A 26,314-nucleotide genomic window follows, 5' to 3' on the forward strand; every position below is an offset into this window, starting at 1 on the left:
GAATAACAGGGGCTCAGGACAAGGGGAGCTCTACAGTTCTGCTCCCCAAGCTCCTCACTCAACTGACAGCTGCCCCATCGTCAGTTGAGTCTAGACTGCAAAGGCGGCGTGTGGCATCACCCAGAAACTCGCTTGGTCCAGGACAAACATCAGGCAGAGTCTTGGAGAACAACAAGAGGCTTCAAAAGTCCAAATCTTTGCCAAAGCTTTGAATTCCAATTGACATACACTACGTCGGATGGTCACCTGAACTTCCCCTTGTCTCGTGGGTTTGTTAGCTCATTCCTGGCTACATATCTCTGGGGCCTTGATGACAGCCTCATTAGTGGGTGGGTTCGACATGTTTGTCGAAGTGCATACATGAGTTGGCATCATGCACCGAAACCCGAACACTGGCGATGCCCGACTCTATCAAAGATCGTGGGCCCATTTCTCGTCATGTATACGACATCAGCAGGGATTTGATTAAGACTGTCCAGAAGAGTCGCAAGAACTCATTATCGCATCCATACCAGTGTTTCTTCTTACATACATCTAGCCTCAGATGACGGCCGGCAGAGCCTCTATTGATGTTGGTTGAACGACAGGGCATCATAATGATTCTGTTCTTTGGGAAGTGGGGACGCGGATGGCATGATTTATAAAGCAGGCGCATATTGTCTACTGTGTATGGTGTCCCAACTGTGCCGCATGATTACGAATTTGGAGGTAGCCTAGCTTGCGTTTCGTATCGTCCCGAATGAGCGAGTCCGAATGAACTACAACCATCACACATAAAAGCTGTGTACGGATTCAAGTTTTGCTGCATTTTGAAGCGTTCAGACCGCCAAGCTCACAACCTGGCTTTATCACTAACGCAGAACATATTTCGACGATGACTGTCACTGAAATTGCCATCATCCAAGTACACACCGGGATCACCGACTCTACCCTCCGAGATACCTTCAGCAGGGCCATCACTGCCCAAGATGCATGGTACGCTCGCGCCTTTCCCGACCGCCCCTCTTCCGCCTCGGCACGGGCCGTGGCTTGTTTCCGGGGGATCGACGACGAGACGCAGATACTTCTAACAACGAGTTGGGGCTCGGTGGAGGAGCATTGGGCATGGATCCTCAGCGACGATAACAAGCAGCAAATGGAGGGCTCAGACTTGACCAAGATCATCGCAAATCAAGGGCCGCCCAACCAGCCAGGCGGACTGATTCTTTTCCACTTGGATACGAACATCTTTGGGAATAACCAGGCCACTACCGCCAAAGACGTGATTGCACTCCTCGATAGCCCGGTCATCAGTGTCGAGAGATTCTTGGTCGACACTGAAAAGAAGGAGAGCTTTGCCGCAACGCTGCAGAAGGTGGAGGCGAGTATGGAAAAGGTCGTGCATCCTCACTTGGTCAGAAGCGGGCGCAGTGTCGATCGCGAGACGGGAGGTGAGGAGTTCGTATTGGTTTCCGGGTGGTCCTGTGTCGAAAGTCATACGCAAGAGTTCGTTGCGTCGTCTCAATCTTTCCTGTACAGTCAGCTTGCTGGTATCGCTTCGTCGGTGGAAACACAGCACTACAGACGGTTCCTGTAGTGCCCTCTTTGTCACTTTGACACTTGGTTGGGAAAATGCGCAAGTCTGGGGTCCAAGAATTGGTCGCTCATGAATGTGTATTCAGACCCTCTGCAAGGGGTTGGTTTGCGGTCGGTGAGACCTTGACAACTAAAGAGTCATCACGCTGCTCCGAAGACCTGCACCTGCTCTCGCAAGTACTCCTGTTCCCAATCCCATGAAGGTTTCCCCCGATCCGAGAACGCCGTCTTAGTTCGCGAGAATTAAATGTCCAGCACCAGAACCAGGCAGTTGAAAATCGTCATTCACTCGCTTCCCGTTCGCGCCAAAGCAGCCATCAGTTCCTCATTGTCGAGAGATTTAAGCAGTCTGCTTCTTGTTGCGCTTGGCAACGTCGGCGATGGTCAGGGCTGTAGTTTCGCATGTCAGTTCCATCCTTTTCTCGCAACTGCTTTTTTTCCGGTTTGTCCATCTCTCTCTCGAGCTATTATTCGGGGGTCGGGGAGCGCGTACAAGGAGGGAGGGAAGCCTTGAGCTTCTCAGCCTTGTCGGAGTCCTTGAGAACAAGGGTGTAGAGGTACTTCTGGCAGCGGACCTTGAACTTGATCTGCTGAGTAGCCTTGTTCTTCTTAATCCGGGCGGCTGTTGGATCAAAGCGTCTCTGTTAGAATTTCGTTCGGTTTTCGCTACGGTGTTTTCTCAGGCAGGCCCTCAGCCAAACGTACCGGAAGCGTCCTTGCGCCGGCAGATCTCGATGAACTGTAGTTGAAATCAAAGTCAGCAAAACAGCCCATTTGCACCATGCATGCACAAATTCAGCATGACGACGGGCATTTCCGTACCTTCTTGATATCTCCGATTTCCTGAGGCATTTTGGCGACTTGGTGCTGGACTTCCCGTACTTGTGGTGACGACGACAACGGAGTTCAGGAGCGTGGATGAATTTTAGGTACTATGGAAATAATTTTGTGTGGGTTTGGGGCCTGGGCGGTGCGAGTGGCTTGGTGGGGATGCGTGCGGGCAATGGGCCGCTAACGCGATGCACCCTTGTTTCCGCTGTCACTTCCGCCAGATCACACCTGCCGACGTTAGCGCAAGCTCCAAGTGTGGCTGATGCTGCACTTTTGGTAACTGCGTCGACTTTGGGAGATGCAGTGACACAGGGAGCTCGTGTGGCGTCGACTTACCTCAGTCGCAGGCAGTCACCATTAGACCATCTGGAACATCTGACGGGATTGCGCGGCAGTTCGCCTTCAAGCTCGGTCGCATCTGGTCGAGGCCTCGGGAGGACACGATTCCAGTTTGTGTAATCCAGATAGTATATAATCAAAAACTAATCACGCGGTCCTAATTGTAGAGCTTCTTTTGTTCCAAACCAAGTGCCACCTCATCAGACAACTCAGTTAGGGCGTTAACGTTTTGTAGTAGTGCGTCTACCCCTCTTGCCTTACCACCACTTATAACGAAGACAACCCTTTTCCGAACTACTCGATATGCCCACGGCACTAGATAAAGCGTTGAGATCACGAGTGAGTACCTCTTCACAACAACACAACATCCCGAAGCAATCATGCTTGTCGAATCTCTTCTGATAGTTTCCGCGAGCAAGAACGCATTTCTTGGTGAGCTTCTTTTTTAACAGTCGGGCAGTCGACCGAAGCTTGACTAACCCCACATAGCATTCGCCGGCATCGTGACGGGTGTCGCCGCATGGTCTATCTTTGGAGGCGAAGTGTTTCCTCAAGACCAGGCTGACCCAAAGGGCAATCCTGAAGAATGGACTCGCGAGGAGATGCGCAGATGGCTTGCACTGGTGAGTTTTCAAGTTTGTTAGAAGCTGACGCAGAACTCGAAGCTAATGTTGTGAGCTAACTTTGATGATCACCAGCGTAATCTTCATCCACAAGATTCGGACACCCGGGAGCAGTTACTGGAAAGGATCCAAGCGAACTTGAGAATCCCAAGACAGTGAACTGGTCGTGCTGGAGAAATCGGAGGAGCCCTATGATATGTTTATACCCCTTGAAGAATACCTAGCCTGCATTTATCTCTGTTCCATGTTCTTGAGGACATTACTATCTTCATAGCATGCTGCCCGGCGATGGTGTCGTCAGCTGGCTAGAGGACACATGGCTGTTGAATCCTGTTCTCCCATCGTACTTGCATACTCGTGATCCTAACCGCTAAATACAAGATCATAAACCGGAAGCCACACGATATGACTACATACTATAGACATCGGGAAATGCGCCTTGATGACAACAGGAAACACTGTTATGTTCGGAGATCTGTAGGGTGACCCGGCAACATGCGAACAATCCAGCGTTGCGTCCGGGTTCGCGGCGGGGGAACCTCTACGACCGGGCTTATCGATAAGATTTACCGAGCGGGGCGAGCGCAAGGAGAAGTAGCCCGACCCAATCAGCATGTGTAACTTCTAGTGTTGGCGACTGCGCCATACACAGCAGGGTACGTAGCGGTACATGCCTGCAAGGAAGCTCCAAGCGAAACTGGGGCAAGGACAGGTTGTTGTTACTGTTTGTACCTTGCCTGGCATTGTGCTTATAACCAATGCGGCGGACAATCTGACACGGTCTTTTGGCTTTCATTGTTCCAACAAACAAACATTCCATTTGCGCATTCGGCGGAGCCTCTAGTAGACACGCCCTTATTGCGCGACGATGGAGTTCCTTCAGGTACGTTTTGCGAAATCCTTCTCCTCTGACATCCAAGGCGTGCACCGGCTAACATGGCACTCTCAAAACGACAGCGTCTCGCGAGGTTCCTCGACCGGCCTCTCTTTCCCTGGAAGAAGCTGATCATCGGCTTCTCCCTCGCCAACTACTTCATCGAAGGTTTCCTCGGTTATCGTCAGTATCAGGTCCTCAAGAAGACCAAGGTCCCCAAGGTGTTGGAGCATGAGGTGTCCCAGGAGGTCTTTGACAAGAGTCAGGTACGATATCCCCTAGGCTACGGGCCAACCGGCCACCATTCTCTGACACACGATACAGGCATACGGACGCGCCAAGGCAAAGTTCGAGTTCTTCAGCGGTATCTACGGTCAAATCCAAAACATCTTGTTCTATCAGTTCGACGTCCTCCCGAAGCTATGGTCATTCGCCGGCAACCTCCTCGTTCGGTTCGCGCCAGCCAGGTTCTCCGGCGAAATCTCGCAATCTATCGTCTTCGTCCTGTCCTTTGTCGTCATCTCCCAGATTCTCTCGCTACCGACTAGCCTCTACCACACTTTTGTCTTGGAGGAGAAGTTCGGTTTCAACAAGTCGTCTGCCAAGCTTTGGATTACCGACAAGATCAAGTCCCTCTTCTTGACCTTCGTTCTCACGCCTCCGATCCTCGCCGGCTTTTTAGCTATCGTGCAAAAGACTGGAAACCAGTTCTTCTACTATCTCTGGGTTTTCGTCGCTGGTCTCCAGGTTGTCATGATCACCATCTACCCGATTTTCATTCTGCCTCTGTTTAACAAGCTCTCTCCTCTTGAGGAGGGTGAGCTCAAGAGCAGCGTGGAGGATCTCGCCAAGAAGCTCAAGTTCCCCCTCTCCGAGTTGCACGTCATTGATGGCAGCAAGCGCAGTGCCCACAGCAACGCTTATTTCTTCGGCATGCCCTGGAAGAAGCACATTGTCATTTATGATACCCTAATTGAAAAGAGCGAGACCCAGGAAGTTGTTGCCGTTCTTGCACACGAGCTGGGTCACTGGAAGTTGGGTCACACCACTAGTCTCTTTGGCATCTCCCAGGTAAGCTGATGCTGCTTTGTTATCCCGCTGTTTACCACGAATTGTGATTGACAATGCATAGGCCCACTTCTTCGCCATTTTCTCTCTCTTCTCCGTTTTCATCAACAACAACTCCCTTTATGCCGACTTTGGCTTCCACACGGTGCACCCTATCATCGTTGGATTCCTTCTCTTCTCGGACGTCCTTGGCCCTACCGACACCCTCATCAAGCTGGGCATGAATGTTCTCAGCCGCAAGTTCGAGTTCCAGGCTGATGAGTTCGCCAACAAGCTTGGCTACAATGCGGAGCTCGCTCGCTCCTTGATCAAGCTCCAGATCCAGAACCTCAGCACTATGGATGCTGATTGGATGTTCGCCACTTACCACTTCTCGCACCCCATTTTGACCGAGAGACTGAAGGCTCTCAACTGGCAGTCCACTGGAAAGGTTGAGGGCAAGGAGAAGGCCAAGGATGGTGAAGAGAAGATTGATGTTGCTACTGCCACTGGGCGGGATGAGCTCTAAGCCAGTGAAGGATGATGCAAATGAGAAGGTGGATGAGGAATTGATAAATAAGGCTGACATGCGCGGGATCACAAATCAAAGGAAATCAGCACACTCAGCGAAGAGTACCCTACTCTATATTGCTTTTAAATCTTCAATTTTTGATAGACAATCTAGAAAGAATCTGGCTTCCATTACTGAACTGAACAGGACGGAGTTCATCAACCTTGAACCTGGAACTTGTTATGCGGTTCATTACCGAATGCAGACCATATTGTCGAGGTAACACAGATGAAATACTTAACCCTAACCCTTGCTTCCCACAGTAGCAGCTGGCAACCGGGTGCAAAAAGCTCTCCCCGGACCCCGGCCGATCAATCGAACTTTGGACGGAGCCGATCCAGCAACCGCGCCCGCTCGTCGCGAACCACTCTATAGGATCCCCGAAACGCTTTGTGTTCGTCCCGGCGCATTCGGTCTCGCCCGGTCCTGTTCCACCCCCGCAATCCTTTGACGTCGACTACCACCACTACCATCATCGGCGACAACCACATTTGTAGACAAAATGTCCAGGATTTTCTCGTCGGCCCTCCAGGCTGTTTTCAAGCCGAGCGCTTTTCTTCCCAAGACTGCCACTCGGTACGCTGTTCTGCTCTTGCCTTCCCTCCCCACCCGCATGCCAAAACACAAACATAGTAACTGACCACTTCCCTGAATACAGCTCATTCTCCATCCTCCCCTCCCTCCGTCCCGCCACCTTGTCTTCCACCCCCAGTACCATCTTCCGCGCCCCCAACGCCATCACCGCGCCCTCGGCCTCCCCTAGTGCTACTACCGGTATCGACGGCGAAGTTCTCGACCTCCTCTCCGCATCCTCCCTTATTTCAAGTCATCCGGCGCTTAGCGGGTTGGGCTCCCAGATCCGCTGCGGCCCGCGCCCGACGATGAGCGGGGCGACGAGGCTGGTGCAGAAGCGCAGACACGGTTTTTTGAGCAGAGTCAAGACCAAGAATGGGCAGAAGACGCTGAAGAGGAGGCTGGCAAAGGGGAGGTTGAGGTTGAGTGCTTAAGTGGCTAGATGCTTGACTGAGGCCTGCGGGATGTGAATGAGTGGAAATGGAAAAAAAAAGGAGAAGGCGGAAGTAAGGAGACACAATGGAGGGTTCGAGGAGCAACTATGTCGACGACGGCTGCGGTACCCCTGGTCTGGCACGCTGGTTTCTGTTCAGATCAGGAGTTCATGAAGCTCCAGAGACGGTCAAGGGATTGCGCTTGGTCTCCTATTGTTTACGATCCGAGACGAAATCGCATGCCGAAAAGCATCTCGCAGCTACCTTTTCAACGACCACTCACTCGACCCTGATAATCATGGCGACCTGGGGAGGCAGGTATTCTGTGGCCCTCTCTACTGGTACAACTGGAACCGGTCATGAAAAACTGCCAACAGCACGGAGGACCTTGGAGGGTTGCGAAATGGCCGGGATTTTGTGCCGCAAGCAGTCGATAACCAGATCAACCCGAACGTACCGCTACGAGAAACTTGTACACTATGATAAATACGACCTGTTATACTCACCACTTTTACCAGCTTGTTTTGTACAAATTTTCAAGATGTAAGACTTTTTTTCTTTTCTTCCACACCTGGCGTGATCACTTTTGAAGCTGAAGAACTGGACTACGTTGTGTCATGATTGTTCGCTCTGTTTCTGCGATACGACGTCGCTTGTTGTTTCGCTTTGAGTTCGGCCCTTCTTGACAGTCCTAGGATCACTTTTTGCTACCAAGTGGCACTCAGCAGCTAAGAACAAACGGCCAACACAGGTCACGTCCAATCATGGCAAGGCATCCATGAAGGTGATTTCACTGGCGTCTCATTGCTACTATTCACAAAGCTGTCTTCCAAACTTGTATTCACAAATCATGCCTTATTTCACTTTTTTTATTGTGATTCCCACATTGCAACCCTTGATGCTCCTAATGAAGGTCGTTGCTATTGACAAAATTTACATCCTCGACAACCCACTGGTTCAAGCGAGACTCGAGCTCCTCGTCACTGACGTCGCTAGATGCGACGTTGGATTCAGCCCTCTTCCAGTTGAAGCCGCCAGGCGAGCAACCGGCAATGTCCTCAAAGTAGTGAAGGTGGTCATCGCGTTTGAAGCCGAGGGTAGCGGCGTTGCAGTCGATGCTGGCATAGCCGGGGCAAATCTTGACCTGGCTGGTGGTGGGCACAGCGGCCTGGATCCACCACTCGGGGGAGGTGTGGCGGTAGTTGAAACTGATGGGAGGGAGACGGGGCACGGGGTCATTTTCGTGGGTGACGCGGTACTCGTCGCCTGACTGTTCGGTGGTGAAGGCGGCGAAGGCCTCGTTGCCGACGCGGGGCGAGCCGAAGGTGTAGAGGTCGGCGGTGTAGCCGGCCTTCCGGAGGTAGGCGGCTGCGACGGTGGCGACGGCACCGCCGAGCGAGTGGCCGGTGACACCGATGCTGTAGCTGGGGTAGGCGGCCTTGGCGGACTGGACGGCCGCGGTGACCTTGGTCGCAACCTCCCTCCAGGCCGTGTAGAACCCGGTGTGGATGAGGCAGCCGCTCACAAGTTCATCGCAGGATGACTTGACAAAAACGACGCTGGACGGGTGTCAGTTGAGGTCCTGCTGTTGTACGAGATATGGACTCGGCGTTCAACTTACTCGGTAATCCAGTTACGGACTGAAGAGGATCCTCTGAAGGAAACAGTGATAACCTTCTTGACAGGGTCCACCGAGACAAGGCCGTGAATATCAGTGGCGGTACCGCTTCTACACTATTAGTCTTCATTGTCTCAACATGGTTGGTATGGAGTCTCTTACGCGAAAGAGGCAATAGTCACGGCCTTGTTGCTGACTAGGGTAGGGCAAACGTTGTTGGAGCAAGCGATCAAATCGCCAGCAGCGTTGTTGCTGTTGCAATAGCTGGTGGCAGCTTGCTCAGCCCAGTAGGAGAGCTTGGAAAGCTCGCTGCTGGTGACAACGACTGGACAAGGCTTGTTAGCTCCCGGTCGACATGAGGAAATGCTGTAGTCGTCGTGGACTTACATTGTCTCTTAGCCATATTTGGGCTCGTTGAGGGCGCGGCCAGACCGGTAGCCGCCAGGGCGGATGCCAAAAACAGAGATGCCTTCATCTTGAATGAGAGAAGTGGTTATTCCAAAAAGAAGACAAGACAGTCCACGGGATCTGGCCGTTGTGAGAATCAGGAGGAACACTGAACCTGTGCCTGCTGCAAGGGGAATGTGAGAAGGGAGGCGGCGGGCATGTTGGTGATCTTTATACTCAACGCCATCCCCATCCAAGAACACAATGTGGCCGTCCGTCGAGGAACGTTGAAGAGGGGAACAAACATCCCTTCCACAATGCGGCCCTCTATGGACCCAACCACCCACCCAATCTGCTTACTCCCTGCTCCTCCCTCCCCGATGTATCGCCAGCTAAGATTTTTGTCTCAATTCTGCCACAACGATGGGGGCGCGGCCAGGATCGACTGGGTAAGGCTTGTGGACATCGGGCCAGGAACACGGCAACTAACAGCCAAGGAATGCGGAGACTAATTGAGTTTGGCTAAGCGCAAAGGACCGAGCACACAGATTTTCAATAGAGCTATGTAACTATTGGAGAGGAAGTGGGTGCAGGACAAGAGGCACACGTCTACACTAGCGGATTGTCGGAATGGATGTGCTTCCCGTGTATCATCTCCCGAACCTCAGCCTGGGCGAGAACACCACCGCCCATTTTTGTGCCCGTTCCCTGATGATCATGGAGGGGATCATCCTCTGACTTTCCCTACAGGGACTTGGAGGCACGGCGGTCTGGTGGTTAGCACAGCCGCCAAGTGATATAGCTTCTGTGGACTACACGTATGTGCGGTGGGAAGGAAAGGGGACCAAGGAGAGGAGGCCGCTAGAGGAGAGTGGACTGAGGAGGTTGTAAGATGTGATAGAGATCTGTGTGTTGCAGAGAGCAGTGAATGGGTTCTGTTCAAGTGATCATCTTGATACTCGTTTCGAACGTTCCCCTGCTGTTCTAAACTGTACATTAGGCCGGGACTATTCAAGAGAGTCCACGACGGTAGTGTACCGAGATCGCAGCCACGTGCATGGTGAGGGATCAACCTTGACCAGATCGGGCCGTATAAGTGCAGGGCTTGGCTACCGAGTCAGGATAGTCTGAGTAGTATCCGTGCTGGAGACTTTGAGAAGTATACGTAATGTGGTAGCGTCCGCGGATCTGAGCATGCGGCGTGATCAAGATGGCGGTTGAGCAGCCCCAGATTCTGCACCAGGTGTGGTCGTTTTCTCGGTGCAGTGTACTGTTTGGGAATACTTGCGGCTTCTTCTTGAAGAGGGGAAATGCGGAGGAGACATGAAGAAGGTTCGGCACTTGACCGGCCAGGATTGAGAAAACTTGTCTGCATGAAGTGTGAAAGGGAAAGGACGTGACAACCGCCGTTGATTGATACCACCTCACTTGAGAGTCCCGTCCAGCATCCAGACAAGGTAACCCCATCCCATGGGCGATCGGGAGATGGGAAAGAACGATGCAAGATGCAATAAGGGAAAAGATGAGCAACCACTACCTAGTCAATCCCATTGGAAGAGGAACAACCTCCACCTCAATGCCCAACAACATAAGACGCTGTGTAAGCGGGAAGTGCTCCTTCCTTATCAGGCCATCACTTCGCCGCTAGATGTTGATGTTGGTGCAGAAGAAGGGCAACGACTTCCGTTCAACAAACTTTCAAACCTCCGCGAACACTGCAACTGCGACGAACGCCCCGCACACAACGATGATCATTGGTGCCCAAACGAAACCCTGATGGAGGGATATCAGGTCAACTAAGGTGATAAGCCGCCGAAGAAACCTGGAAGTAAAGAGCTCGAAAAGAAAAATGCTCTATAACAAATGCAATAAGGTATGTGCCGCCACAGTAGGTTTTGTCATGCGCAGATGACTGACGCGAAAGAGAAGGAATGACAGACAGACGGCACTTTCATCTCACGCCAAGCACCGATTTTTCTAGTAAGCGAGAGTGCTAAGATATCCCTCCAACTAGTTTACCTTCTCTACACCGAAGGTCAGCCGACGAGAATGGATCCGAGGACCCATGCAGCAGGCTACCAGGGGCAGAACCAGCAAGCACAAGGAGCGGGATAGTGGTCTGAGGAACCTCAAAAATCCCCAACGACCGTCAAATTCCCAACAACGACCTTTACCACCTCCACAAGTCCGACGAACCCCTTCAGGGCTCATGGTGGATATTCTCGCTCATATGAACATCGGGTGCGCCATCGCCGCCTCCATCATCTATCTGCCTTGTTTGTACAGAAGCTTGCCGTCCTACACCCTCTTCATCACTCAGCTTCGACATCGCTTCGCCAACCCGCTCCCACTCACCACCGGGGCACACCATACTATCTCAGGCTTCATTGACGTACACCTCCCCTCCTCGTGCCGGGAGGGAGTTTTGTTCGCTACCAGTCGAGCCTGCAGCGCACCACATCACCACCGAGGACAACCATCCCCAAGACTTCAAGCGAAGAATTAGGCGAGCTTAAAGTCAAGAGCAACTGCGCCATTGTGCTGCTGCCCAACTCTAAGGCTTCTCTGGTTCAAGAGATTCTTCCGTACGCAAGTGTCACGGCGGCGTGTCCCCCGCCCCCTGCTGCTGTCCACCCACTGCCGCCGTCAAGTCAAGGCCGCCGTTACCGACCAGTAAATCCCTTGCCCTGTTGCCCCAGGCCCAATCATACCCCTTGCTTTTCCCGCCGTTATGTATTTCTCCGCATACATAAGGGGATCTCTGCTGTATATAACTCCGCTCAACTGATGCCAGATGCATGGAATGGCTAAAAAGGGGCATTCCTCCGGTGAGGGACCTCCTCCGGATCGCAACGTTGGCCAAGCATTTAGCTTGCTGCTTATGGCTACCAGAGCACGACATTGACACAAGAGACCCATTTTCAAGCGGGGAGCATCTCAATTAATATCTCCCTCTGCCCTTCTCTCGATTTTCAGTGAAGAAATCAAGCAATTTTATCGGAAAAGACCTGGCAACCTCTTCACAGTGGCTAGTGCTGCTAGAGTGGGGGGAAATATGGTTACGTACAAGCTTGGTTGTCGGAGGAAAACCAGGTGCTTGTCAGACAACACTTGTGCTCATTTTCCTGTTCTGGACACCGTCAGTCATATGTTTGTATTCACGATGCACAGCAGGTGGGCAAGCGAACGGGTGGTGGAACGTGGCCGCAAGGTCCGACTCGCCGGGCTCCACGCGTTTGCTATGTATGGCAATCCGGCCCCGGTTAGTTATGCCTTGTGTCTTGTTATGTCGTACAGCCTATTCCGTCGCCATGTCTATCCTCGCTTGCTATACGAAATCCTCCTGCCTTTTCTGGGGGCTTCCGGGTAGAAGAACTTGTTCGTTTAGCACTTGGCTTCAACTCTGTCGACAAGAGATCATGGAATGTCCCATGGTCTTATTCGTGGAACCTTGTCGATAACCCACCTGGCCTCTCATTTAGTAAGGTTGAAAGGATGGAAACACGGTACCGAGAGCGGTCAAGGCATGGCCAAGGCCACTTGAAATGGAGGCATGTGAACGCCGTCTATAAACTGCTCTTTTGATTTGAACAGACTCCCTTCCAACGAGTCGCTGTTCTTGAGCTTCCTTTGCTTTCGGGACGTCTTCAAGTTGACGAGTATTCGAAGTTCCGCAAGGGCATTTGTGAAGATGGCTGTCCGATCGAACTTTGTGTGGCTCACTCTCGCCTTGAGCTTTTTCGACCTTACCTGCAATGCAAGTCCAGTGCGACAACGAGCGGCCGTCCCAGATGGTTTCTATGCGGCTCCTTACTACCCAACGCCATACGGTGGCTGGGAAGATTCATGGAAAGACAGCTATGCAAAGGCACAGGCACTGGTGGGCAAGATGACACTAGCAGAGAAGACGAACATCACGGGTGGAAGTGGTATGTTTATGGGTAAGTCCTCAGTCCAGCATTTGAGTGTCGAACTGAGTTTGAGCTGACTGTAACATAGGGTGAGTTCATCAAGACGCTTACCGAATTACTCGAGCACTTCTAACCAACGCACCAGCCCTTGTGTAGGAAACAGCGGCAGTGCATACCGAGTCGGCTTTCCTCAGCTTTGTTTGCAGGATGGTGCTCTCGGTGTGGGCAACACGGACCATAACACTGCATTTCCAGCTGGTATCACCACGGGAGCGACGTTCGACAAGGACCTTATCTATGCTCGCGCAGTGGCTATTGGTAAAGAATTTCGCGGCAAAGGAGCCCACGTTTTTCTTGGTCCCATGGTAGGTCCCCTAGGTCGCAAGCCACTCGGTGGCCGCAACTGGGAAGGCTTCGGTGCCGATCCCGTTCTCCAAGGTATTGCCGGTGCCTTGACTATCAAGGGTGTCCAGGAACAGGGTGTTATTGCTACTATCAAGCATCTCATTGGAAACGAGCAGGAGATGTATCGCATGTACAACCCATTTCAAGCAGGATACAGTTCGAATATTGGTAAGTGATGTGCGATGGACCGTCAAGTGTACAGTCGGATGTTGACCCAATTAATTGTAGATGATCGCACCCTGCACGAGCTTTACGCAAGTTGCCCACTGAATATCCCCCGGAATCCTCGCAAAGACTAACATAGCGCTCCTAGTTATGGCCATTTGCTGATGGTGTCCACGCCGGCGTTGGCGCGGCCATGACATCTTATAACGCCGTCAACGGCTCGGCTGCTTCTCAAAACGCCTACCTTATCAACAACTTGCTCAAGGATGAGCTTGGGTTCCAGGGTTTTGTCATGTCGGATTGGCTTTCGCACATTTCCGGAGTCGCATCAGCACTGGCCGGCCTTGACATGAGCATGCCTGGAGACACTCAAATACCTCTCTTTGGTAATAGCCCCTTCAAGTTCCATCTCACGGAGGCTGTCTTGAACGGCTCCGTGCCAGTGGACAGGCTAAACGACATGGCAACCAGGATTGTGGCCGCTTGGTATCAGTTCGGCCAAGACAAGAACTTCCCAGCTGTTAACTTTCACTCATACGTATCGAGTGAGAAGGGACTTCTATATCCAGGTGCTCTTCCGGTCTCGCCCATTGGTAAGGTTAACTGGTTTGTGGATGTTCAAGCGGACCACGGCTCGGTCGCACGCCAGGTCGCCCAAGATGCCATTACTCTTCTGAAGAATGATGATAATTTCCTGCCCCTTTCTACCAAGTCATCCCTCAGGATCTTCGGCTCTGATGCTCGGGTTGACCCTGATGGCCCAAATGCTTGCGGAAACCGCGCCTGCAACAAGGGCACTCTGGGAATGGGCTGGGGCTCCGGCGTTGCGAACTACCCCTATTTTGATGACCCCATCACTGCCATCAAGAAGCGGGTCGAAAATGTCAAGCTCTACGACAGCGATGACTTCCCCCACACACTCACTCCCTCGCCCACTGATGACGACATTGCAATTGTCTTTATCAACTCCGCCGCGGGCGAAAACTCGCTCACCGTTGAAGGCAACCATGGTGATCGCGACAATGACAAGTTCTCCGCTTGGCACAATGGAGATAATCTCGTCCAGAAGGCCGCGGAGAACTACAAAAACGTCATAGTCGTTGTCCACACAGTCGGCCCCCTTATACTCGAGCCCTGGATTGACCTGCCCTCCGTGAAGGCCGTCCTCTTCGCCCACCTCCCCGGCCAAGAAGCCGGCGAGTCGCTCGCCAACGTTCTCTTCGGCGACGTCTCACCCTCCGGCCACCTCCCCTACTCCATCACCAAGAAGGAGAACGACCTCCCTGACAGTGTAACCAAGCTCGTCAAGGAAATCATCGGCCAGCCCCAAGATACCTACAGTGAAGGCCTCTATATCGATTACCGCTGGCTCAATAAGCAAGGCATCAAGCCCCGCTATGCCTTCGGCCACGGTCTGAGTTACACCACCTTCAACTACACCGACGCTCACATCAAGATCGTCAACGCCCTCTCCTCCGCCCTGCCGCCCGCTCGCCAGCCCAAGCCCTCCGTCGCCATCCTCTCCACCGAGATACCGCCCGCTTCAGATGCCTATGAGCCCGCCGGCTTCTCCAAGGTCTGGCGCTACATTTACTCCTGGCTATCCAAGTCCGACGCCGACAAGGCCTATGCCGTCGGTACCTCTTCTTCTTCCAAGTCCGGCTCCCAAACTTACCCCTACCCCGAGGGCTACTCGAGCGTCCAAAAGCCTGGTGTCCCTGCCGGCGGCGGACAGGGTGGTAACCCGGCCCTCTTTGACACCATCCTCGAGCTGGACGTGACTGTGCAAAACACTGGTTCTCGACACAAGGGTAAAGCCTCTGTGCAGGCGTATATCCAGTTTCCCACGGACAGCGGGTACGACACGCCTATTATCCAGTTGCGTGACTTTGCCAAGACGAAGGAGTTGGGCACCGGGGAGAGCGAGACGGTTACGTTAAGGCTGAGGAGGAAGGATTTGAGCGTGTGGGATACGCAAAAGCAGAATTGGGTGGCTCCTGGTGCCTTGGGGGCTAATGGGAAGAGTAAGCGGTACATTGTGTGGTTGGGTGAGGGGAGTGATAAGCTTTTCACTAGGTGTTTCAGCGATACTTTGGTTTGTGAAAGGGGGGTTGAGCCACCTGTTTGAGAGGAGAGGGTTGTTTAACAACCCCTCAAGCTGGAGAGGAGACTCCTTGACGCGATTTATTCAATTCAACGATCATAGTCCGCAATAGACCCTTAAGTTGCCGACTGAGAGAATGCCATCACAATACAGTATGAGAGCTTCCGTAACAAGAAAGGTATAAAGAGCCGTGGAATCATAACAGAACAAGCCATGATCCGAAATAGCCCAGGGGATAAAAGCATTGAGTTCATCTCTCCGTCGACATCCCCAACCGACATTTAGTCTGAACAACAGTATGTCTGTAATATGCAACGCTGTGATCCCGCAATTATGTAGCCAGCTGGACTTGTCAACCTTCTGGCCAATTAGTTGCCTTCTCAAATAGCCTGACTCTACCATATCAGCAAAGACAAGGTTATGAGGGTATAAGGGATGGATGGATGAAAGATAGGACAAGGAGATTGGGAAGAAGACGGGAAAGCCTTTCGGTTGCAAGGCGTGTCTCTTCTTCTTCTTCTTCTTCTTCTTCTTCTTCTTCTTCTTCTTCTTCTTCTTCTTCTTCTTCTTCTTCTTCTTCTTCTTCTTGAGCTAGTCATAGCCTTTCCCCTACAGTCAAGAAGTCTTGTTTCTTGTTACTCCTTTGTTTTGGCGTATCCTCGTAAGCATCATCTCTGACTTGCTTTTTGACCACTCTTCCACTTTCCCAGGAGAAGAAAGCTTACTTTCCAGGCTTTCTGCAGACTCTTGGCTTTTTGGACGCTGAGAAGCCGTGCAGCCAAACAACCCAAACCCCATAGTCATGGCGACCGCGACATTATGGTTGCTGTGACTAACGTGTTTACGGGGATAGACGTGCCGTAGTCTTGGGCAAATTTGTATAGTACGCTATGCGTGCCAGTTTCGGTGGTCTTTTTTCTTCGTTTATACTTTAGCTAGATCTATTATATGTTCCATACCTGATTGGTGCGCATAGTCAGTTATTCACATTAGATAAGAGCGAGTGATTACCTCGAACATGTACCGATACTACATGTCCCTTTCTTTTTTTTCAGTTTTTTTTTTTTCAGTTTTTTTTTTTTTTTTTTTTTTTTTTCAGTTGAGCACCTTGTTGGTCACCACCAGGGCTGAGTAAGTGAAGATGCTCATGAGAATCCACTCCGTCTGTCTCCTAGGTATTTCGTTTCTCGTCACACCCGAGATATCTCCCCCATTCAGACTCCAACTCCAACGCCTTCTCCGCATTCTCCTCATTATCTACTATAGATCCCTGGATTCTCCAACACCACCAAAATCCAGTCAATCTCCTCTCACCCGAATGTAACCGAACCGAACCCCAACCAACACTGTCGTCAGTCAGGTCAGCCCTCTTCGATTGGAACCGTACATATGTAAAAAGGTTAGATCAGCCCATGATGCATGTTTTGGGGGGTTGTGGCGTCCACACATCTTTTTTTTTTTTCGCTTCTCTCTCACTTGTCTCACAGCTTGTCTGTCACGTGTCACTTCGCTCCGTCACGAACGACATAAATGCAGGCATGCAAACGGAAGGAGCACGCAGAGATGCAGAAGGAAGGAACTAACAACGGAAAAAACCTTTTCTTTCTTTTTGCAAAAGACGGGACAGGAACGCCCGACTTCTGATGCAAACCTAGAAGCTTTGCAACTTTCTCGGATCTTGCGTAAATATCTGGAGGGCAAAGACAACAAACAGCCTTTTTGTTTCTTCATTTTACCCTTGTCTGTTGCCTATGTCTCACTTGAGCAGTAAGGAAAAAAAAAAAAAAAAAAAAAACGCTCGCGAGCTGCAGATTATATACAAGCTGGTGCTAAGCTAGTAATTGATGCTATTAAAACTGTTGTAAAAGGCAGGGTGTGATTGATTTTCTACATGGAAGATGAGTGTGGACGCGAAAAGGTAATGATTATCATTGTCAACACACATCTATTTTGGGTGATGCTTGATGTGTGATTTGTAAGTAAAACTGTCTTGGTCATGCGGTTGAAGATTTGTGTACAGAGCAGTAGATGAATTGATCGCGCCTTTCGTTCTGGTTTCGTGAGAGTTGAGGTAGGTGGTAGGTATTGACAAAAGCAAAACATTCTGAGATAATCCGGCAAAGCTTCGTTGGTTTGAAGACTCTTGTCGTCGTTGCTGTTGTCGGACCTCCTATGAGAAAATATGTTAATCTGTTATATCATGCTGTTACTTCGCGGATTGGCTTCTAACAACAACAATGATGAAGAATTAAAAATAAGTATAGTCCTTATATCAGATCAAGACTCGTCGTCAAACTAGGGCTGTAGTATATACCGCGGAACACATTCCCTAGATGATCATCGGTTGCCATCGATGATCCTTCGCGACACCGAATGGATCGTCGGTCGTATACTGTGCAGGTGATATTTCATCTCGATGTCTTGTCACTCTCTATGTGATGTCAATGCTGTACTGTCTCGTTTCGCCGGCTGGTCACGAAGTCAAAGCCCCCCTACTATGTGCCTGTCCTTCCGTAATATTTTCGCGACATCTTCAATTCTGGAGGTCCAGCCTGCAATTGCTTAGTCTCTTTCAAGCTTCCGATTTGTCCGTTTGTTCGTTCGTTGTTAGGCCAAGATTCTCAGGGTCTATAGGTGCGAACTCCCTGCCACTCCTGCTTACCATTTCTATATGGTGCAGTACTGTCTCACCAAGCTATCTAATTCTAAGGGATCCCGATGATGTAAGTTACCTTCCTTCACTCGTTTGTTCGCTCTCGACTTGAGCGAGTCCCTTGAATGACTTGCGAAGTAGTTACTGCGTATCTCCAAGTCGATAGTCATCTCTCCAACGGGTGGTGTACAATATAGTGTACATACCTTCTGCCCGGTGCCCCTCGCACAAACAATGCCACTCTTGGCAATAGGCAAATGGTGTAAGCCAAGCTAAGCCTATCCGTGGTTGTCGGTCATTCAGTCATATTGTCCGTTAGTCAATGTCCTTCAAGGTGGATTCCCGTCAGTTTCGGTCGAGCTTCGATCGAATCCAACGCAGGCAGACCCAGTCCGGATCGCACACCGTATAAATGTATAGCACAACACAACACTTACGCCAACCGGCGTTCTTTGCACCACCTGCTAACAGAGGAGAATACCATGCGGGAAAGTGTCCCCATATTCCCCGTATCACCCGTGTCTCGTGATCCTATCCGTACTCTCATTTTGTGGGCGTCCAGTATATACAGATCCTAGGGACAGGGCCCTGGGTAGCTAGTTTTGGTCCAGGTCCGGCCAGGCCCATCATCAGGGCCGGGAAGGGACAGGTTATATGGAGCTGAAAATGGGTTGTTCATATTATGTCATGAGAAGCAGGGAGGAGGGATGAACCTGACTCGCCTGTTCTGTTCCTGGAGCATCTGACTCTGGGGAGGGAGTACAACTTGAGACGGAGATGACGCCGAACCGAGACGGTATGAATGTCTGGGCAGGATGACGGCGTACGCAGTAGATAGAGAGAACCAGGGCCTGACACAGGCACACAGGGTCAGCCGGTCGCCGGTGAGCTGTGGGCGGACTGAACGGCTGGAGGCGGGGAGGCTGGAACTGGGGATTACTACCGAGGCTGCCAAGCTGGAGATTTGATTGGGGAAGCTTGAGGAAAACGGTGAAGAAGAAGAAGACCACCGAAGAAAGTGGGCTTGAGGCTCTGAACGGTGCAGTGATGGTGATGAAGAATGATCTGTTGGTGTTTGGCACTGTGGCATCAGCGTCCCCTGCGGGGCAGGTCCAGAAGCAGCAGAATGGAAAGCTTGGCTTTTGCGGAGGAATGTGGGGTTGGCCGCCACTGGAAGCGGGGGAGGCAGGGAGGAGAAGAAAAAGATCGGTGATCGTTTTTTTTTTTCTCTCTCCAATTTTTTGCATCCCTACAGCTTCTTTAATTTCCTTGTCGTTCGCTTGCCCGTGGATAATGGCACTTGCTTGCAAAAGCCCTTGGCTACCGACTGGTACATCCAGGCGAGCCGGGCTTCACCGCTCTTGGCATCAATGGGGAAGTCCCTTGAAGAAAAAGATTGAAAAAAAAAATGCGTGGTCGTGATGTTCGCTCATTTATCGATCGTGGGTTCTGGCCATAATCTTGTGAATGATGACCATTCCACACAGTTAATGCCTTGCTTCGAACTTGACTGCATCAAGACTGACCGACCCCTTCTTCCATGTACCGGATTTTTTTAATATTTGTTTTGTTTGTTTACTTTGTGATAACGAGACTCAGGGGTAACAAGAGCAAGAGCACAAAACAAAACAAAGCTCAAAGACACAAAACGAGCGACTCCAGAAAACCACATCATCAACCAGCAACCGTTTCAGATACAATCCCAAATCCACAATGTTCAGGAGATGTGGGTAAGCATTTCCGAGTTGTGGATTGGTTGATTGCTGCCCAGTGTTGTGCTGTAAAAGTGGCTTTCGGAAAACGGGGTCCGCTGCCGCCGCTAAAGACGGAAGGTAACAGTGGCGATGACAGTGAAGACGGCGATGCATACACTTTCACCGTTTCTCGTTAGGCTCGCCCCTAAGCAACTGACTCAAAGCCGAAGCTAATCCCAGTTTGCGATGATGATCGTCGGGATCTGTGCGCTCACTGGTTGTTGTCTCTCCTTTCGCTGTCCCGATGATGATGATAAGGCTGCCGTCGTGGTGGTCGACCATCACGAAACTTGAAAACGAAGTGGATGAGCCCCAGATGTGTCAAGTTGGTGACGCTTCACACAATCATATGAGGTGCTGGATTCCCCAGGTTCCGCTTCACTTCTGATCTTAGCGTCCGATCGTTGTCTCGAGCTTCGTGCAGCGGTATTGCATATTAACATGGTCGTTGTCGTCGTTTGTGATATTCTTGTTATTCCCGATAAGTGGCTGAGGTCTGGACTGAAATCCCAAGAAGGCTTTTGCTCGTATGTCCTTCGTAGTTTCGGCAATATGTCATCCGTACCACCTATAAAACAGTGTGCGTTACGTGCCCTCAGTCAATCAGAACACCGCCCCGGCCGGACCCCAGAAGCCGCTGCGGAGAAGTCCCGCTCCGGCCTAGGGGAACCACACACAAAAGCGGCATCGCATCGCGCTTCGCTGCTTCGGTCAAACGGCCGACCTGTCACTGGCCCATTGTTCGCTTGCCAATAGAGGAGAACCAGTTTTGGTTGACCATGGCGAATGCCATCATTGGTGCCCTACCTCTCGAACAACTGCTGCCACCGTTTACTTTGAGGTACAGTACAAGGATTTGGGGTCGAAGAGGAGAGGGTTATGTGTGTAGACTGTAGAGAAACGGAACGGTGAAAATGTCTCCCCAGTTTTTTCTGCCAGAATACAAACAGTACTTCGGCTTCGGGTACCTCGCTGCCCTCGCATTACATGCAAGGCATCAAAGCCAAAGAAACCTCGAAGTAAAAAAAAAAGGGGGGCTGGCTGGCGGATGGAGTGGGAGTTTTTCTTGATGCCCATAATGTCCGTCTGGAAGATATCGAAGGGCTTCATTGAACTTCCTAAAAAGTCCGTCTGACCCTTGACAGGAGAAACGAATTCCGAAGCTTGTGATCCAAAGCCACAAAGCATTGACATGTGCAGAGGACCAGTAACGGAGTTATCACCCCAAAGGCCCAGACTGAGGTCAAGGGTTTGTGGTATCGTACCTTGCTGCCTTCCCTCTTCTGTCACAGATTTTCTTCAACGATGGCCAGCCTGGGGTAGCGATGGGGCATCATGGGTGGGTTCGTGGGTTGCAAGGTTTGTTCCAAACTGTTAAGAAAAAGGTGGGCAGTTGGGCACATGACCGTAACAATTCCCACCGAACATTTCGCAAACCGCACGACGGCCTAGGGTGTGTCGACTTTTTGCTCAAGCAATCCCTGACTCGTGGACTCGACCGTACCTTTCGGCTTGCTACTTTGCACGTGTGAGCAGCAAATCTAAGCCCGTTTTGGCTGCCATAACATCCACACAAAGTGTCGTGATTGGCTCCTCCACACTCATCTTTCCTCGATCATCTTGGAAAAAAAAGGCGACCAAGAAGACGCCATTTCATTATTCTCTCGCTGATTGACTCGAGTCTCGAGCAAATTTACGTGACTGTGGAGGAGTTCATGTAGTCAAGGCTTTGTGTATGGAGTTGGAAGAAGCGGAGAGGTCAGAAAATAATTTCTGGACTGCAGAAAGTTGGGTTCGATCGTGTACGCAGGCTCCAAGATCTCACCGTTTCGAGGCATGGCCAGCGAGGGGTTACCCAATCAAGACCAGGCTCGGAGCAATGGGCGGATCGATTGAAGATTCATTCCACTTTGCACCAGCCCCAGACGGGGTTGGAGGAGGGCCATGACAATTGACGAGGGGCTCGACGAGGGTTAGAAGAGGGACAGGACGATGAGACGGGTACGGTGGGCTTTTGTACTGTACCTAAAGCTCGTGATAGACATGTGAGCCACTCCCGTTCCTGTACGCTGCTGTAGCGTAGCTCTGGGCGTTTACCGGGATACCTATTGGTGGGGCAACCATTTTGCCTTGAGATACGATCTTAGTTTTTACGTGTCGATTACCTCGGAATGATTATTGTTTTCTCTTCATTTTTTTCGAGTTTTTCCAAGGTCAGCGTCGGCATCTTTATTTCTGGACTCTGTCTCTGTTGCGGAAGTGGTAGCTTAGCAAATGGACAGCGGTTCCCGTTGTCACGACTCGTCACGCTTCTTGTTAAGCGGCTGGGTTTGACCATCGAGCCTCATCCAGCTTTCCAGAAAGCAGCTCCCAATACCCGGATCCATACCTCGATGGATTGACATGGGGGCCCATTCTTGGGTCTCTAGTGTCTCCTCCAATGCCCCATACGTACGAGGATATGGGATCTTAACTGTGCGAGATGTGCATGTACCAAGTACACCGTCCGCTCAAAGGAACAATATAAAACATCCTCTCCCCCCACCTCCTAATCCAGGTGCTCTTGGATAAATTCGTCCAGGTGAACGTCGACGTGGATCTAGGTGAATAGACAGCAAACTTAAAGTAACGACTTACCAACATTCATCGAGACATAACCTAGTCGGAAACCGAACCCTATTACCATCATCACTGTTACCAGCAACATCAACAGACACCACGGCTTCCGGAGTTGTCATAATCTCACCAACGAATAACTCACCCATTTTGTCAGCTCTGTCTTGATACTTGAACGTCCGAAGCATCAAACTCACCCTCTCCAAAATGTCTGATTCCGGGGAAGGATCACAGTGCACTCCCTCGCCGAGCCCATCGACGGAAAACGAGTCAACAGGACCAGTATGTACATCGCCATGTGAAGAGAAACCGAGTTCTCTCGCAAGGATCGAAGCCGCGACCCCTTCCAAGAAGCGACCATCAAAAGCCCTTCCCGCAGATAGCCAGAACCCCAGGCCAGCAAAAAGACGTGCGGCTCGGGCCTGTTTGACATGTCGGAACCGTAAAGTACGCTGCAACGTTGTCGAGGGCGGTCTGCCTTGTAACAACTGCAAGTGGGACCGGGTCGAATGTGTGGTTATGGAGAGTCGGCGTCGCAAGTGAGTGCCTCGGCATCCATGCCTCCCCAATCTTCAGGACCAAGTAACCCGAGCAGTGGCTAACGCCATTGCCTTTTCCCTCTGTGTAGGAAGAACATGTTGGCCGGACAAGCAGTTCCCAATGGAGTTGCGGCTGTCGGCGGTGAATTTGGCGCCAGGACTCTCGGTCATCAGCCGATCCTCTCTAGTCAGCAGCTTGCTGCCCATGCCAATGCCTCGCTCATGGCTGGTTTCCAGATGATGAATGGAGCTGGACTCCCTCTATCCATGGGAAATGCCCTGATGCAGCCTCTCTGTAAGCCATCAGTCTATCCCGAATATTCCGATTGTGAAGAAGCCTTTGTCTGACTGAATCACGTCGTAACAGACGCCCAAGCGACACAAACTCAAGGACTTTGGAATAACCCAAGTATTCCCGAAACTAGCGCGCGTCTTTGGCAAAACCCACAGCTGATGACGACCATGCCCGGAAACCTCACCAACCCTTCCGCGACGGCTGTGAACCCACGACCAACACCTATCTCGGTTTCAACCCCCCCATCACAACCTTTCCTGCAACCAAACCTCCAACCGAAACCCAACCGGACCGTCTCCCCGAATCTCCCGAATTTCTTCAAGCCTCTCCCGCCCAAGGACGCAGTCGATGTGCAGTATATGATGGCCAAGGGGGCCTTTACGATTCCGACGCCTGAGGTGCAAAATGCCATGCTCAAGGCTTATATTGAATATGTTCATCCGTACATGCCACTCCTCGAACTGCGTCAGTTCCTTACCGCCATTCACTCCAACGGGCAATCGGGCCAAATAAGCCTGGTCCTCTACCAAGCCGTTATGTTTGCAGGGTCCAACTTTGTGGCCCAGAAGTATCTGGACGCGGCCGGGCTAGGGAGCCGTAGGAACGCTCGGAAGGAGCTGTTCATGAGAACTCGGGTTCTGTATGATTGCGATGTCGAAAAGGACCGTCTCGATCTGGTTCAGGCTCTTCTTCTCATGACCTACTGGTACGAAACTCCAGAGGATCAAAAAGATACTTGGCACTGGATCGGAGTTGCGATTTCATTGGGACTCACCATTGGCATCCACCGCAATCCGGCGAACTTGGCTATGCCGCCTGCGCAAAAGAAATTGTGGAAACGGATCTGGTGGTGCTGTTTCATGCGCGACCGCCTCATTGCGCTGGGAATGCGCCGACCGACCCGGATCAAGGACGAAGACTTTGACGTGCCCATGCTGGAGGAATCTGATTTTGAGATTGTGGAGCTTCCGGCCGATAACCAACTGCTTGGCCCCAACTGCGCTGTTGTCAGAAACGTCGCCACACAGCGACAGCTTGCCCGGTTATGTATCCAGAAAGCGCGCATCTGCGTTGCCATCAGCCACATGATTAAGACCCAGTACACGGTTCTCAATCACGATGGTGGTCTCCCAGCCGGTCAAACAACGTCCGGAACCACCATGCTGTTCCCGAACAAAAGCCTGAACAACATCCAGGAAGTCCAGAAGGTTGATCAGATGTTGGAGAGCTGGCGTTTACAGTTGCCTGAGGACTGCCAATACAGACCACTCCTGACTGAGGCCCTCGCGGAGGAGGACCAACCAGTGGCTGTTCACCGTACTCTCCTTCACATGGTCTACCACACGACTGTCTCGGCGCTGCACAGGCCGCACTACTTGACCATGGAGCAGGCCGCTACGCAACCCGCTCAGACTAGCTTGATTGCCCAGCAGGCTCGGAGCAAAGTGCACCACGCGGCCACCATGGTGACGAGAATGGCAGAAGATCTTTTGCGCCATGGACTGGCTAAATATCTGCCCACCACAGCTGTCACGGTAACACTGCCAGCCATGACAGTTCACCTGCTCCATAGCCGGTCGCCGGATCCCGAGCTCAGTCAACAAGCACGCCGCGACTTTGAGGTGTGCGCAAAGCTGCTTCTCCAGCTACGCGGCATGTACGCAGCGGCCGAGTTCGCACACGGGTTCTTGATGGGAGTAGAGGCTCGTCACAAGGCCACCGCTGTCAGCCCTCAGGGTCCTCAGGCAGCTCCGGTAAGCCTTGGACATCAGGTTCACCTAGGACCGCAGAAGGAGCCAACGCCACCACCTGAGACCACCTCATTTTCCCCATCGACCAACACCACCTTCTATCGTCCTCCCCAAGCAGATGCCATGGTATCGGGGGTAGGGCATGGACCAGGTGCTTTGGTCCTGGTGAACGTGGACAGTGGCGGCAGCACGCCGCCGCAAACTGACGTTGAGGACATGTCATCGGCAGGCTTGACCCCTCCGGTAGATACGACCGCGTATGAGGAGGTTCAGACCACCGCCATGGAGTGTGACACCAACGGCGCCATGGCCAATTATTTCGACGATGCTTTTGGCAGCATTCTCGATCCTGAAGCCGTAGAAGGCGATTTTATGGAAGCGTTTACCATGAGCCACGAGAACGACGACGAGTGGATGTTTGATGGACCGTGCAACAGCAATGTTGTCCCCGCGGCTGTTTGCTAAGGGATTTTCCTTTTGTTCTTTCTTGTCTTGTTTTTACTCATTCTTTCGCATTGGATGGGGCGTCGAACCGGAGGAACTGGCAATGGCTTTCGGCTTCTAGTGCTTTCTTTTTGTCTTGGGAGATGTCTGCTCCGTTGATGGCAAACGGGTGATCATGATGGGTACTTGATGACACTGGGCGCTGCGTACAGAAAACCGGTACAATGGCGTTTAAAGGAGAACATGAGGATTTGATTTGTGATTTATTGGTATTGAAAATATTTGGGACAAGGACAACGACACGGGGTATCAGTACAGGCTTTGTTGGAGGGCTTAGGGCAATGAGAGCCGGAAAGATGTCAAAATGAGCAATCGAACACAGCTTCGACCATGGTAATTCCAGGACTTTGTTGAACAGAGAGAGATTAAAAGAGATGATATTGTTTGGTCACGAAACCGGGATTTGTCCAACACTGCAGTGGCTTTGACTCGTGCGGGGGAGGAGGAGATCATCGATGCAGGGTGATATGTGCCAAAGTTATTTATGGCAAGAGCGATGAACACGATGTGATCGGATCTTGAGGATTTCTCTCCATTGGTGGTTGTTCTTGCAACTTTTGCCAAGTTGGTCGAGAGCGATAACGCGCGGCTGCCTTGGAGTGACCTGAGTTCTTTCTTTCTTTCTTTTTTTCACAGTGAGGCCGGGTGAGATTGCCCTGGTTGGATGGGAAAGCCCAACTGCGTCCATCCCACGTCACCATCTGCAGCAAAGGTGCAGGAACAAGTCGACCAGTGAACAAGCTGC

At 51.5% G+C, this 26,314-nt stretch overlaps 9 protein-coding genes across 12 annotated transcripts; 7 read left to right on the plus strand and 2 right to left on the minus strand.

The window, feature by feature from the left end:
* Positions 1-794: 794 nt before the first annotated feature.
* NCU03634 (hypothetical protein) lies at positions 795-1,729 on the plus strand. Its single transcript, XM_956268.3, has one exon. It carries the CDS (start codon positions 875-877, stop codon positions 1,574-1,576), a length of 702 nt encoding a protein of 233 aa, XP_961361.1. The 5' UTR covers positions 795-874; the 3' UTR covers positions 1,577-1,729.
* Positions 1,622-2,542, minus strand: NCU03635 (60S ribosomal protein L38). The gene is made up of 4 exons (XM_956269.3): positions 2,398-2,542; positions 2,281-2,314; positions 2,069-2,197; positions 1,622-1,965 (listed from the first exon to the last, which is right to left on the minus strand). The coding sequence occupies exons 1-4, from the start codon at positions 2,425-2,427 to the stop codon at positions 1,916-1,918; spliced, it is 243 nt and encodes an 80-aa protein (XP_961362.1). The 5' UTR covers positions 2,428-2,542; the 3' UTR covers positions 1,622-1,915.
* A 385-nt stretch (positions 2,543-2,927) lies between these two features.
* On the plus strand, positions 2,928-3,712 carry NCU03636. Of its 2 annotated transcripts, XM_011396247.1 has the most exons (4): positions 2,928-3,084; positions 3,165-3,177; positions 3,235-3,368; positions 3,444-3,694. In XM_011396247.1, the coding sequence occupies exons 1-4, from the start codon at positions 3,049-3,051 to the stop codon at positions 3,525-3,527; spliced, it is 267 nt and encodes an 88-aa protein (XP_011394549.1). In that variant the 5' UTR covers positions 2,928-3,048; the 3' UTR covers positions 3,528-3,694. The 2 variants fall into 2 exon arrangements, with proteins under 2 accessions (XP_011394549.1, XP_011394550.1); XM_011396248.1 differs by having other exon boundaries at positions 2,928-3,177; positions 3,444-3,712.
* Positions 3,713-4,048: 336 nt separating this feature from the next.
* Positions 4,049-6,073, plus strand: NCU03637 (CaaX prenyl protease Ste24). Its single transcript, XM_956271.3, has 4 exons — positions 4,049-4,251; positions 4,326-4,508; positions 4,567-5,313; positions 5,375-6,073. Exons 1-4 carry the CDS (start codon positions 4,237-4,239, stop codon positions 5,816-5,818), a joined length of 1,389 nt encoding a protein of 462 aa, XP_961364.3. The 5' UTR covers positions 4,049-4,236; the 3' UTR covers positions 5,819-6,073.
* A 169-nt stretch (positions 6,074-6,242) lies between these two features.
* Positions 6,243-7,383, plus strand: NCU03638 (hypothetical protein). The gene is made up of 2 exons (XM_956272.3): positions 6,243-6,436; positions 6,519-7,383. Exons 1-2 carry the CDS (start codon positions 6,363-6,365, stop codon positions 6,865-6,867), a joined length of 423 nt encoding a protein of 140 aa, XP_961365.1. The 5' UTR covers positions 6,243-6,362; the 3' UTR covers positions 6,868-7,383.
* A 267-nt stretch (positions 7,384-7,650) lies between these two features.
* Positions 7,651-9,287, minus strand: NCU03639. Of its 2 annotated transcripts, none has more exons than XM_011396249.1 (4): positions 8,873-9,287; positions 8,648-8,810; positions 8,489-8,593; positions 7,651-8,426 (listed from the first exon to the last, which is right to left on the minus strand). In XM_011396249.1, exons 1-4 carry the CDS (start codon positions 8,958-8,960, stop codon positions 7,772-7,774), a joined length of 1,011 nt encoding a protein of 336 aa, XP_011394551.1. In that variant the 5' UTR covers positions 8,961-9,287; the 3' UTR covers positions 7,651-7,771. The 2 variants fall into 2 exon arrangements, with proteins under 2 accessions (XP_011394551.1, XP_011394552.1); XM_011396250.1 differs by having other exon boundaries at positions 8,489-8,596.
* A 1,434-nt stretch (positions 9,288-10,721) lies between these two features.
* On the plus strand, positions 10,722-11,388 carry NCU03640 (hypothetical protein; the record flags this gene model as incomplete). The annotated part of the gene is made up of 3 exons (XM_956274.3): positions 10,722-10,745; positions 10,908-11,113; positions 11,193-11,388. 3 exons carry the CDS (start codon positions 10,722-10,724, stop codon positions 11,386-11,388), a joined length of 426 nt encoding a protein of 141 aa, XP_961367.3.
* A 576-nt stretch (positions 11,389-11,964) lies between these two features.
* Positions 11,965-15,655, plus strand: gh3-1 (glycosylhydrolase family 3-1). 2 transcript variants are annotated; one of them, XM_011396252.1, is made up of 4 exons: positions 11,965-12,813; positions 12,940-13,356; positions 13,417-13,442; positions 13,502-15,655. In XM_011396252.1, the coding sequence occupies exons 1-4, from the start codon at positions 12,564-12,566 to the stop codon at positions 15,479-15,481; spliced, it is 2,673 nt and encodes an 890-aa protein (XP_011394554.1). In that variant the 5' UTR covers positions 11,965-12,563; the 3' UTR covers positions 15,482-15,655. The 2 variants fall into 2 exon arrangements, with proteins under 2 accessions (XP_011394554.1, XP_011394553.1); XM_011396251.1 differs by having other exon boundaries at positions 13,417-15,655.
* A 6,942-nt stretch (positions 15,656-22,597) lies between these two features.
* On the plus strand, positions 22,598-25,960 carry NCU03643 (cutinase transcription factor 1 beta). Its single transcript, XM_956277.3, has 3 exons — positions 22,598-23,019; positions 23,109-23,314; positions 23,387-25,960. Exons 1-3 carry the CDS (start codon positions 22,688-22,690, stop codon positions 25,528-25,530), a joined length of 2,682 nt encoding a protein of 893 aa, XP_961370.2. The 5' UTR covers positions 22,598-22,687; the 3' UTR covers positions 25,531-25,960.
* The last annotated feature ends 354 nt before the right edge of the window (positions 25,961-26,314 follow it).

Source organism: Neurospora crassa, linkage group V (assembly GCF_000182925.2).
Source record: "Neurospora crassa OR74A linkage group V, whole genome shotgun sequence".
Taxonomy (NCBI): Eukaryota; Fungi; Ascomycota; class Sordariomycetes; order Sordariales; family Sordariaceae; genus Neurospora; species Neurospora crassa.

Bases quoted from the DNA above. Each gene is read 5' to 3' on its own strand.
- NCU03634 (XM_956268.3), top strand. From the start codon at position 875: ATGACTGTCACTGAAATTGCCATCATCCAAGTACACACCGGGATCACC.
- NCU03635 (XM_956269.3), bottom strand. From the start codon at position 2,427: ATGCCTCAGGAAATCGGAGATATCAAGAAG. The intron at 2,315-2,397 runs GTACGGAAATGC...TTTCAACTACAG, and splicing joins AAATCGGAGATATCAAGAAG to TTCATCGAGATCTGCCGGCG. The intron at 2,198-2,280 runs GTACGTTTGGCT...TTGATCCAACAG, and splicing joins CCGGCGCAAGGACGCTTCCG to CCGCCCGGATTAAGAAGAAC.
- NCU03636 (XM_011396248.1), top strand. From the start codon at position 3,126: ATGCTTGTCGAATCTCTTCTGATAGTTTCCGCGAGCAAGAACGCATTT. The intron at 3,178-3,234 runs GTGAGCTTCTTT...AACCCCACATAG, and splicing joins GAGCAAGAACGCATTTCTTG to CATTCGCCGGCATCGTGACG. The intron at 3,369-3,443 runs GTGAGTTTTCAA...GATGATCACCAG, and splicing joins TGCGCAGATGGCTTGCACTG to CGTAATCTTCATCCACAAGA.
- NCU03637 (XM_956271.3), top strand. The intron at 4,509-4,566 runs GTACGATATCCC...CACACGATACAG, and splicing joins AGGTCTTTGACAAGAGTCAG to GCATACGGACGCGCCAAGGC. The intron at 5,314-5,374 runs GTAAGCTGATGC...GACAATGCATAG, and splicing joins GTCTCTTTGGCATCTCCCAG to GCCCACTTCTTCGCCATTTT.
- NCU03638 (XM_956272.3), top strand. From the start codon at position 6,363: ATGTCCAGGATTTTCTCGTCGGCCCTCCAGGCTGTTTTCAAGCCGAGC. The intron at 6,437-6,518 runs GTACGCTGTTCT...CCCTGAATACAG, and splicing joins CTTCCCAAGACTGCCACTCG to CTCATTCTCCATCCTCCCCT.
- NCU03639 (XM_011396250.1), bottom strand. From the start codon at position 8,960: ATGAAGGCATCTCTGTTTTTGGCATCCGCCCTGGCGGCTACCGGTCTG. The intron at 8,597-8,647 runs GTAAGAGACTCC...CTAATAGTGTAG, and splicing joins GTGACTATTGCCTCTTTCGC to AAGCGGTACCGCCACTGATA. The intron at 8,427-8,488 runs GTAAGTTGAACG...ACACCCGTCCAG, and splicing joins GTCCGTAACTGGATTACCGA to CGTCGTTTTTGTCAAGTCAT.
- gh3-1 (XM_011396252.1), top strand. From the start codon at position 12,564: ATGGCTGTCCGATCGAACTTTGTGTGGCTCACTCTCGCCTTGAGCTTT. The intron at 13,357-13,416 runs GTAAGTGATGTG...AATTAATTGTAG, and splicing joins AGGATACAGTTCGAATATTG to ATGATCGCACCCTGCACGAG. The intron at 13,443-13,501 runs GCAAGTTGCCCA...TAGCGCTCCTAG, and splicing joins GCACCCTGCACGAGCTTTAC to TTATGGCCATTTGCTGATGG.
- NCU03643 (XM_956277.3), top strand. From the start codon at position 22,688: ATGTCTGATTCCGGGGAAGGATCACAGTGCACTCCCTCGCCGAGCCCA. The intron at 23,020-23,108 runs GTGAGTGCCTCG...CCCTCTGTGTAG, and splicing joins ATGGAGAGTCGGCGTCGCAA to GAAGAACATGTTGGCCGGAC. The intron at 23,315-23,386 runs GTAAGCCATCAG...ACGTCGTAACAG, and splicing joins TGCCCTGATGCAGCCTCTCT to ACGCCCAAGCGACACAAACT.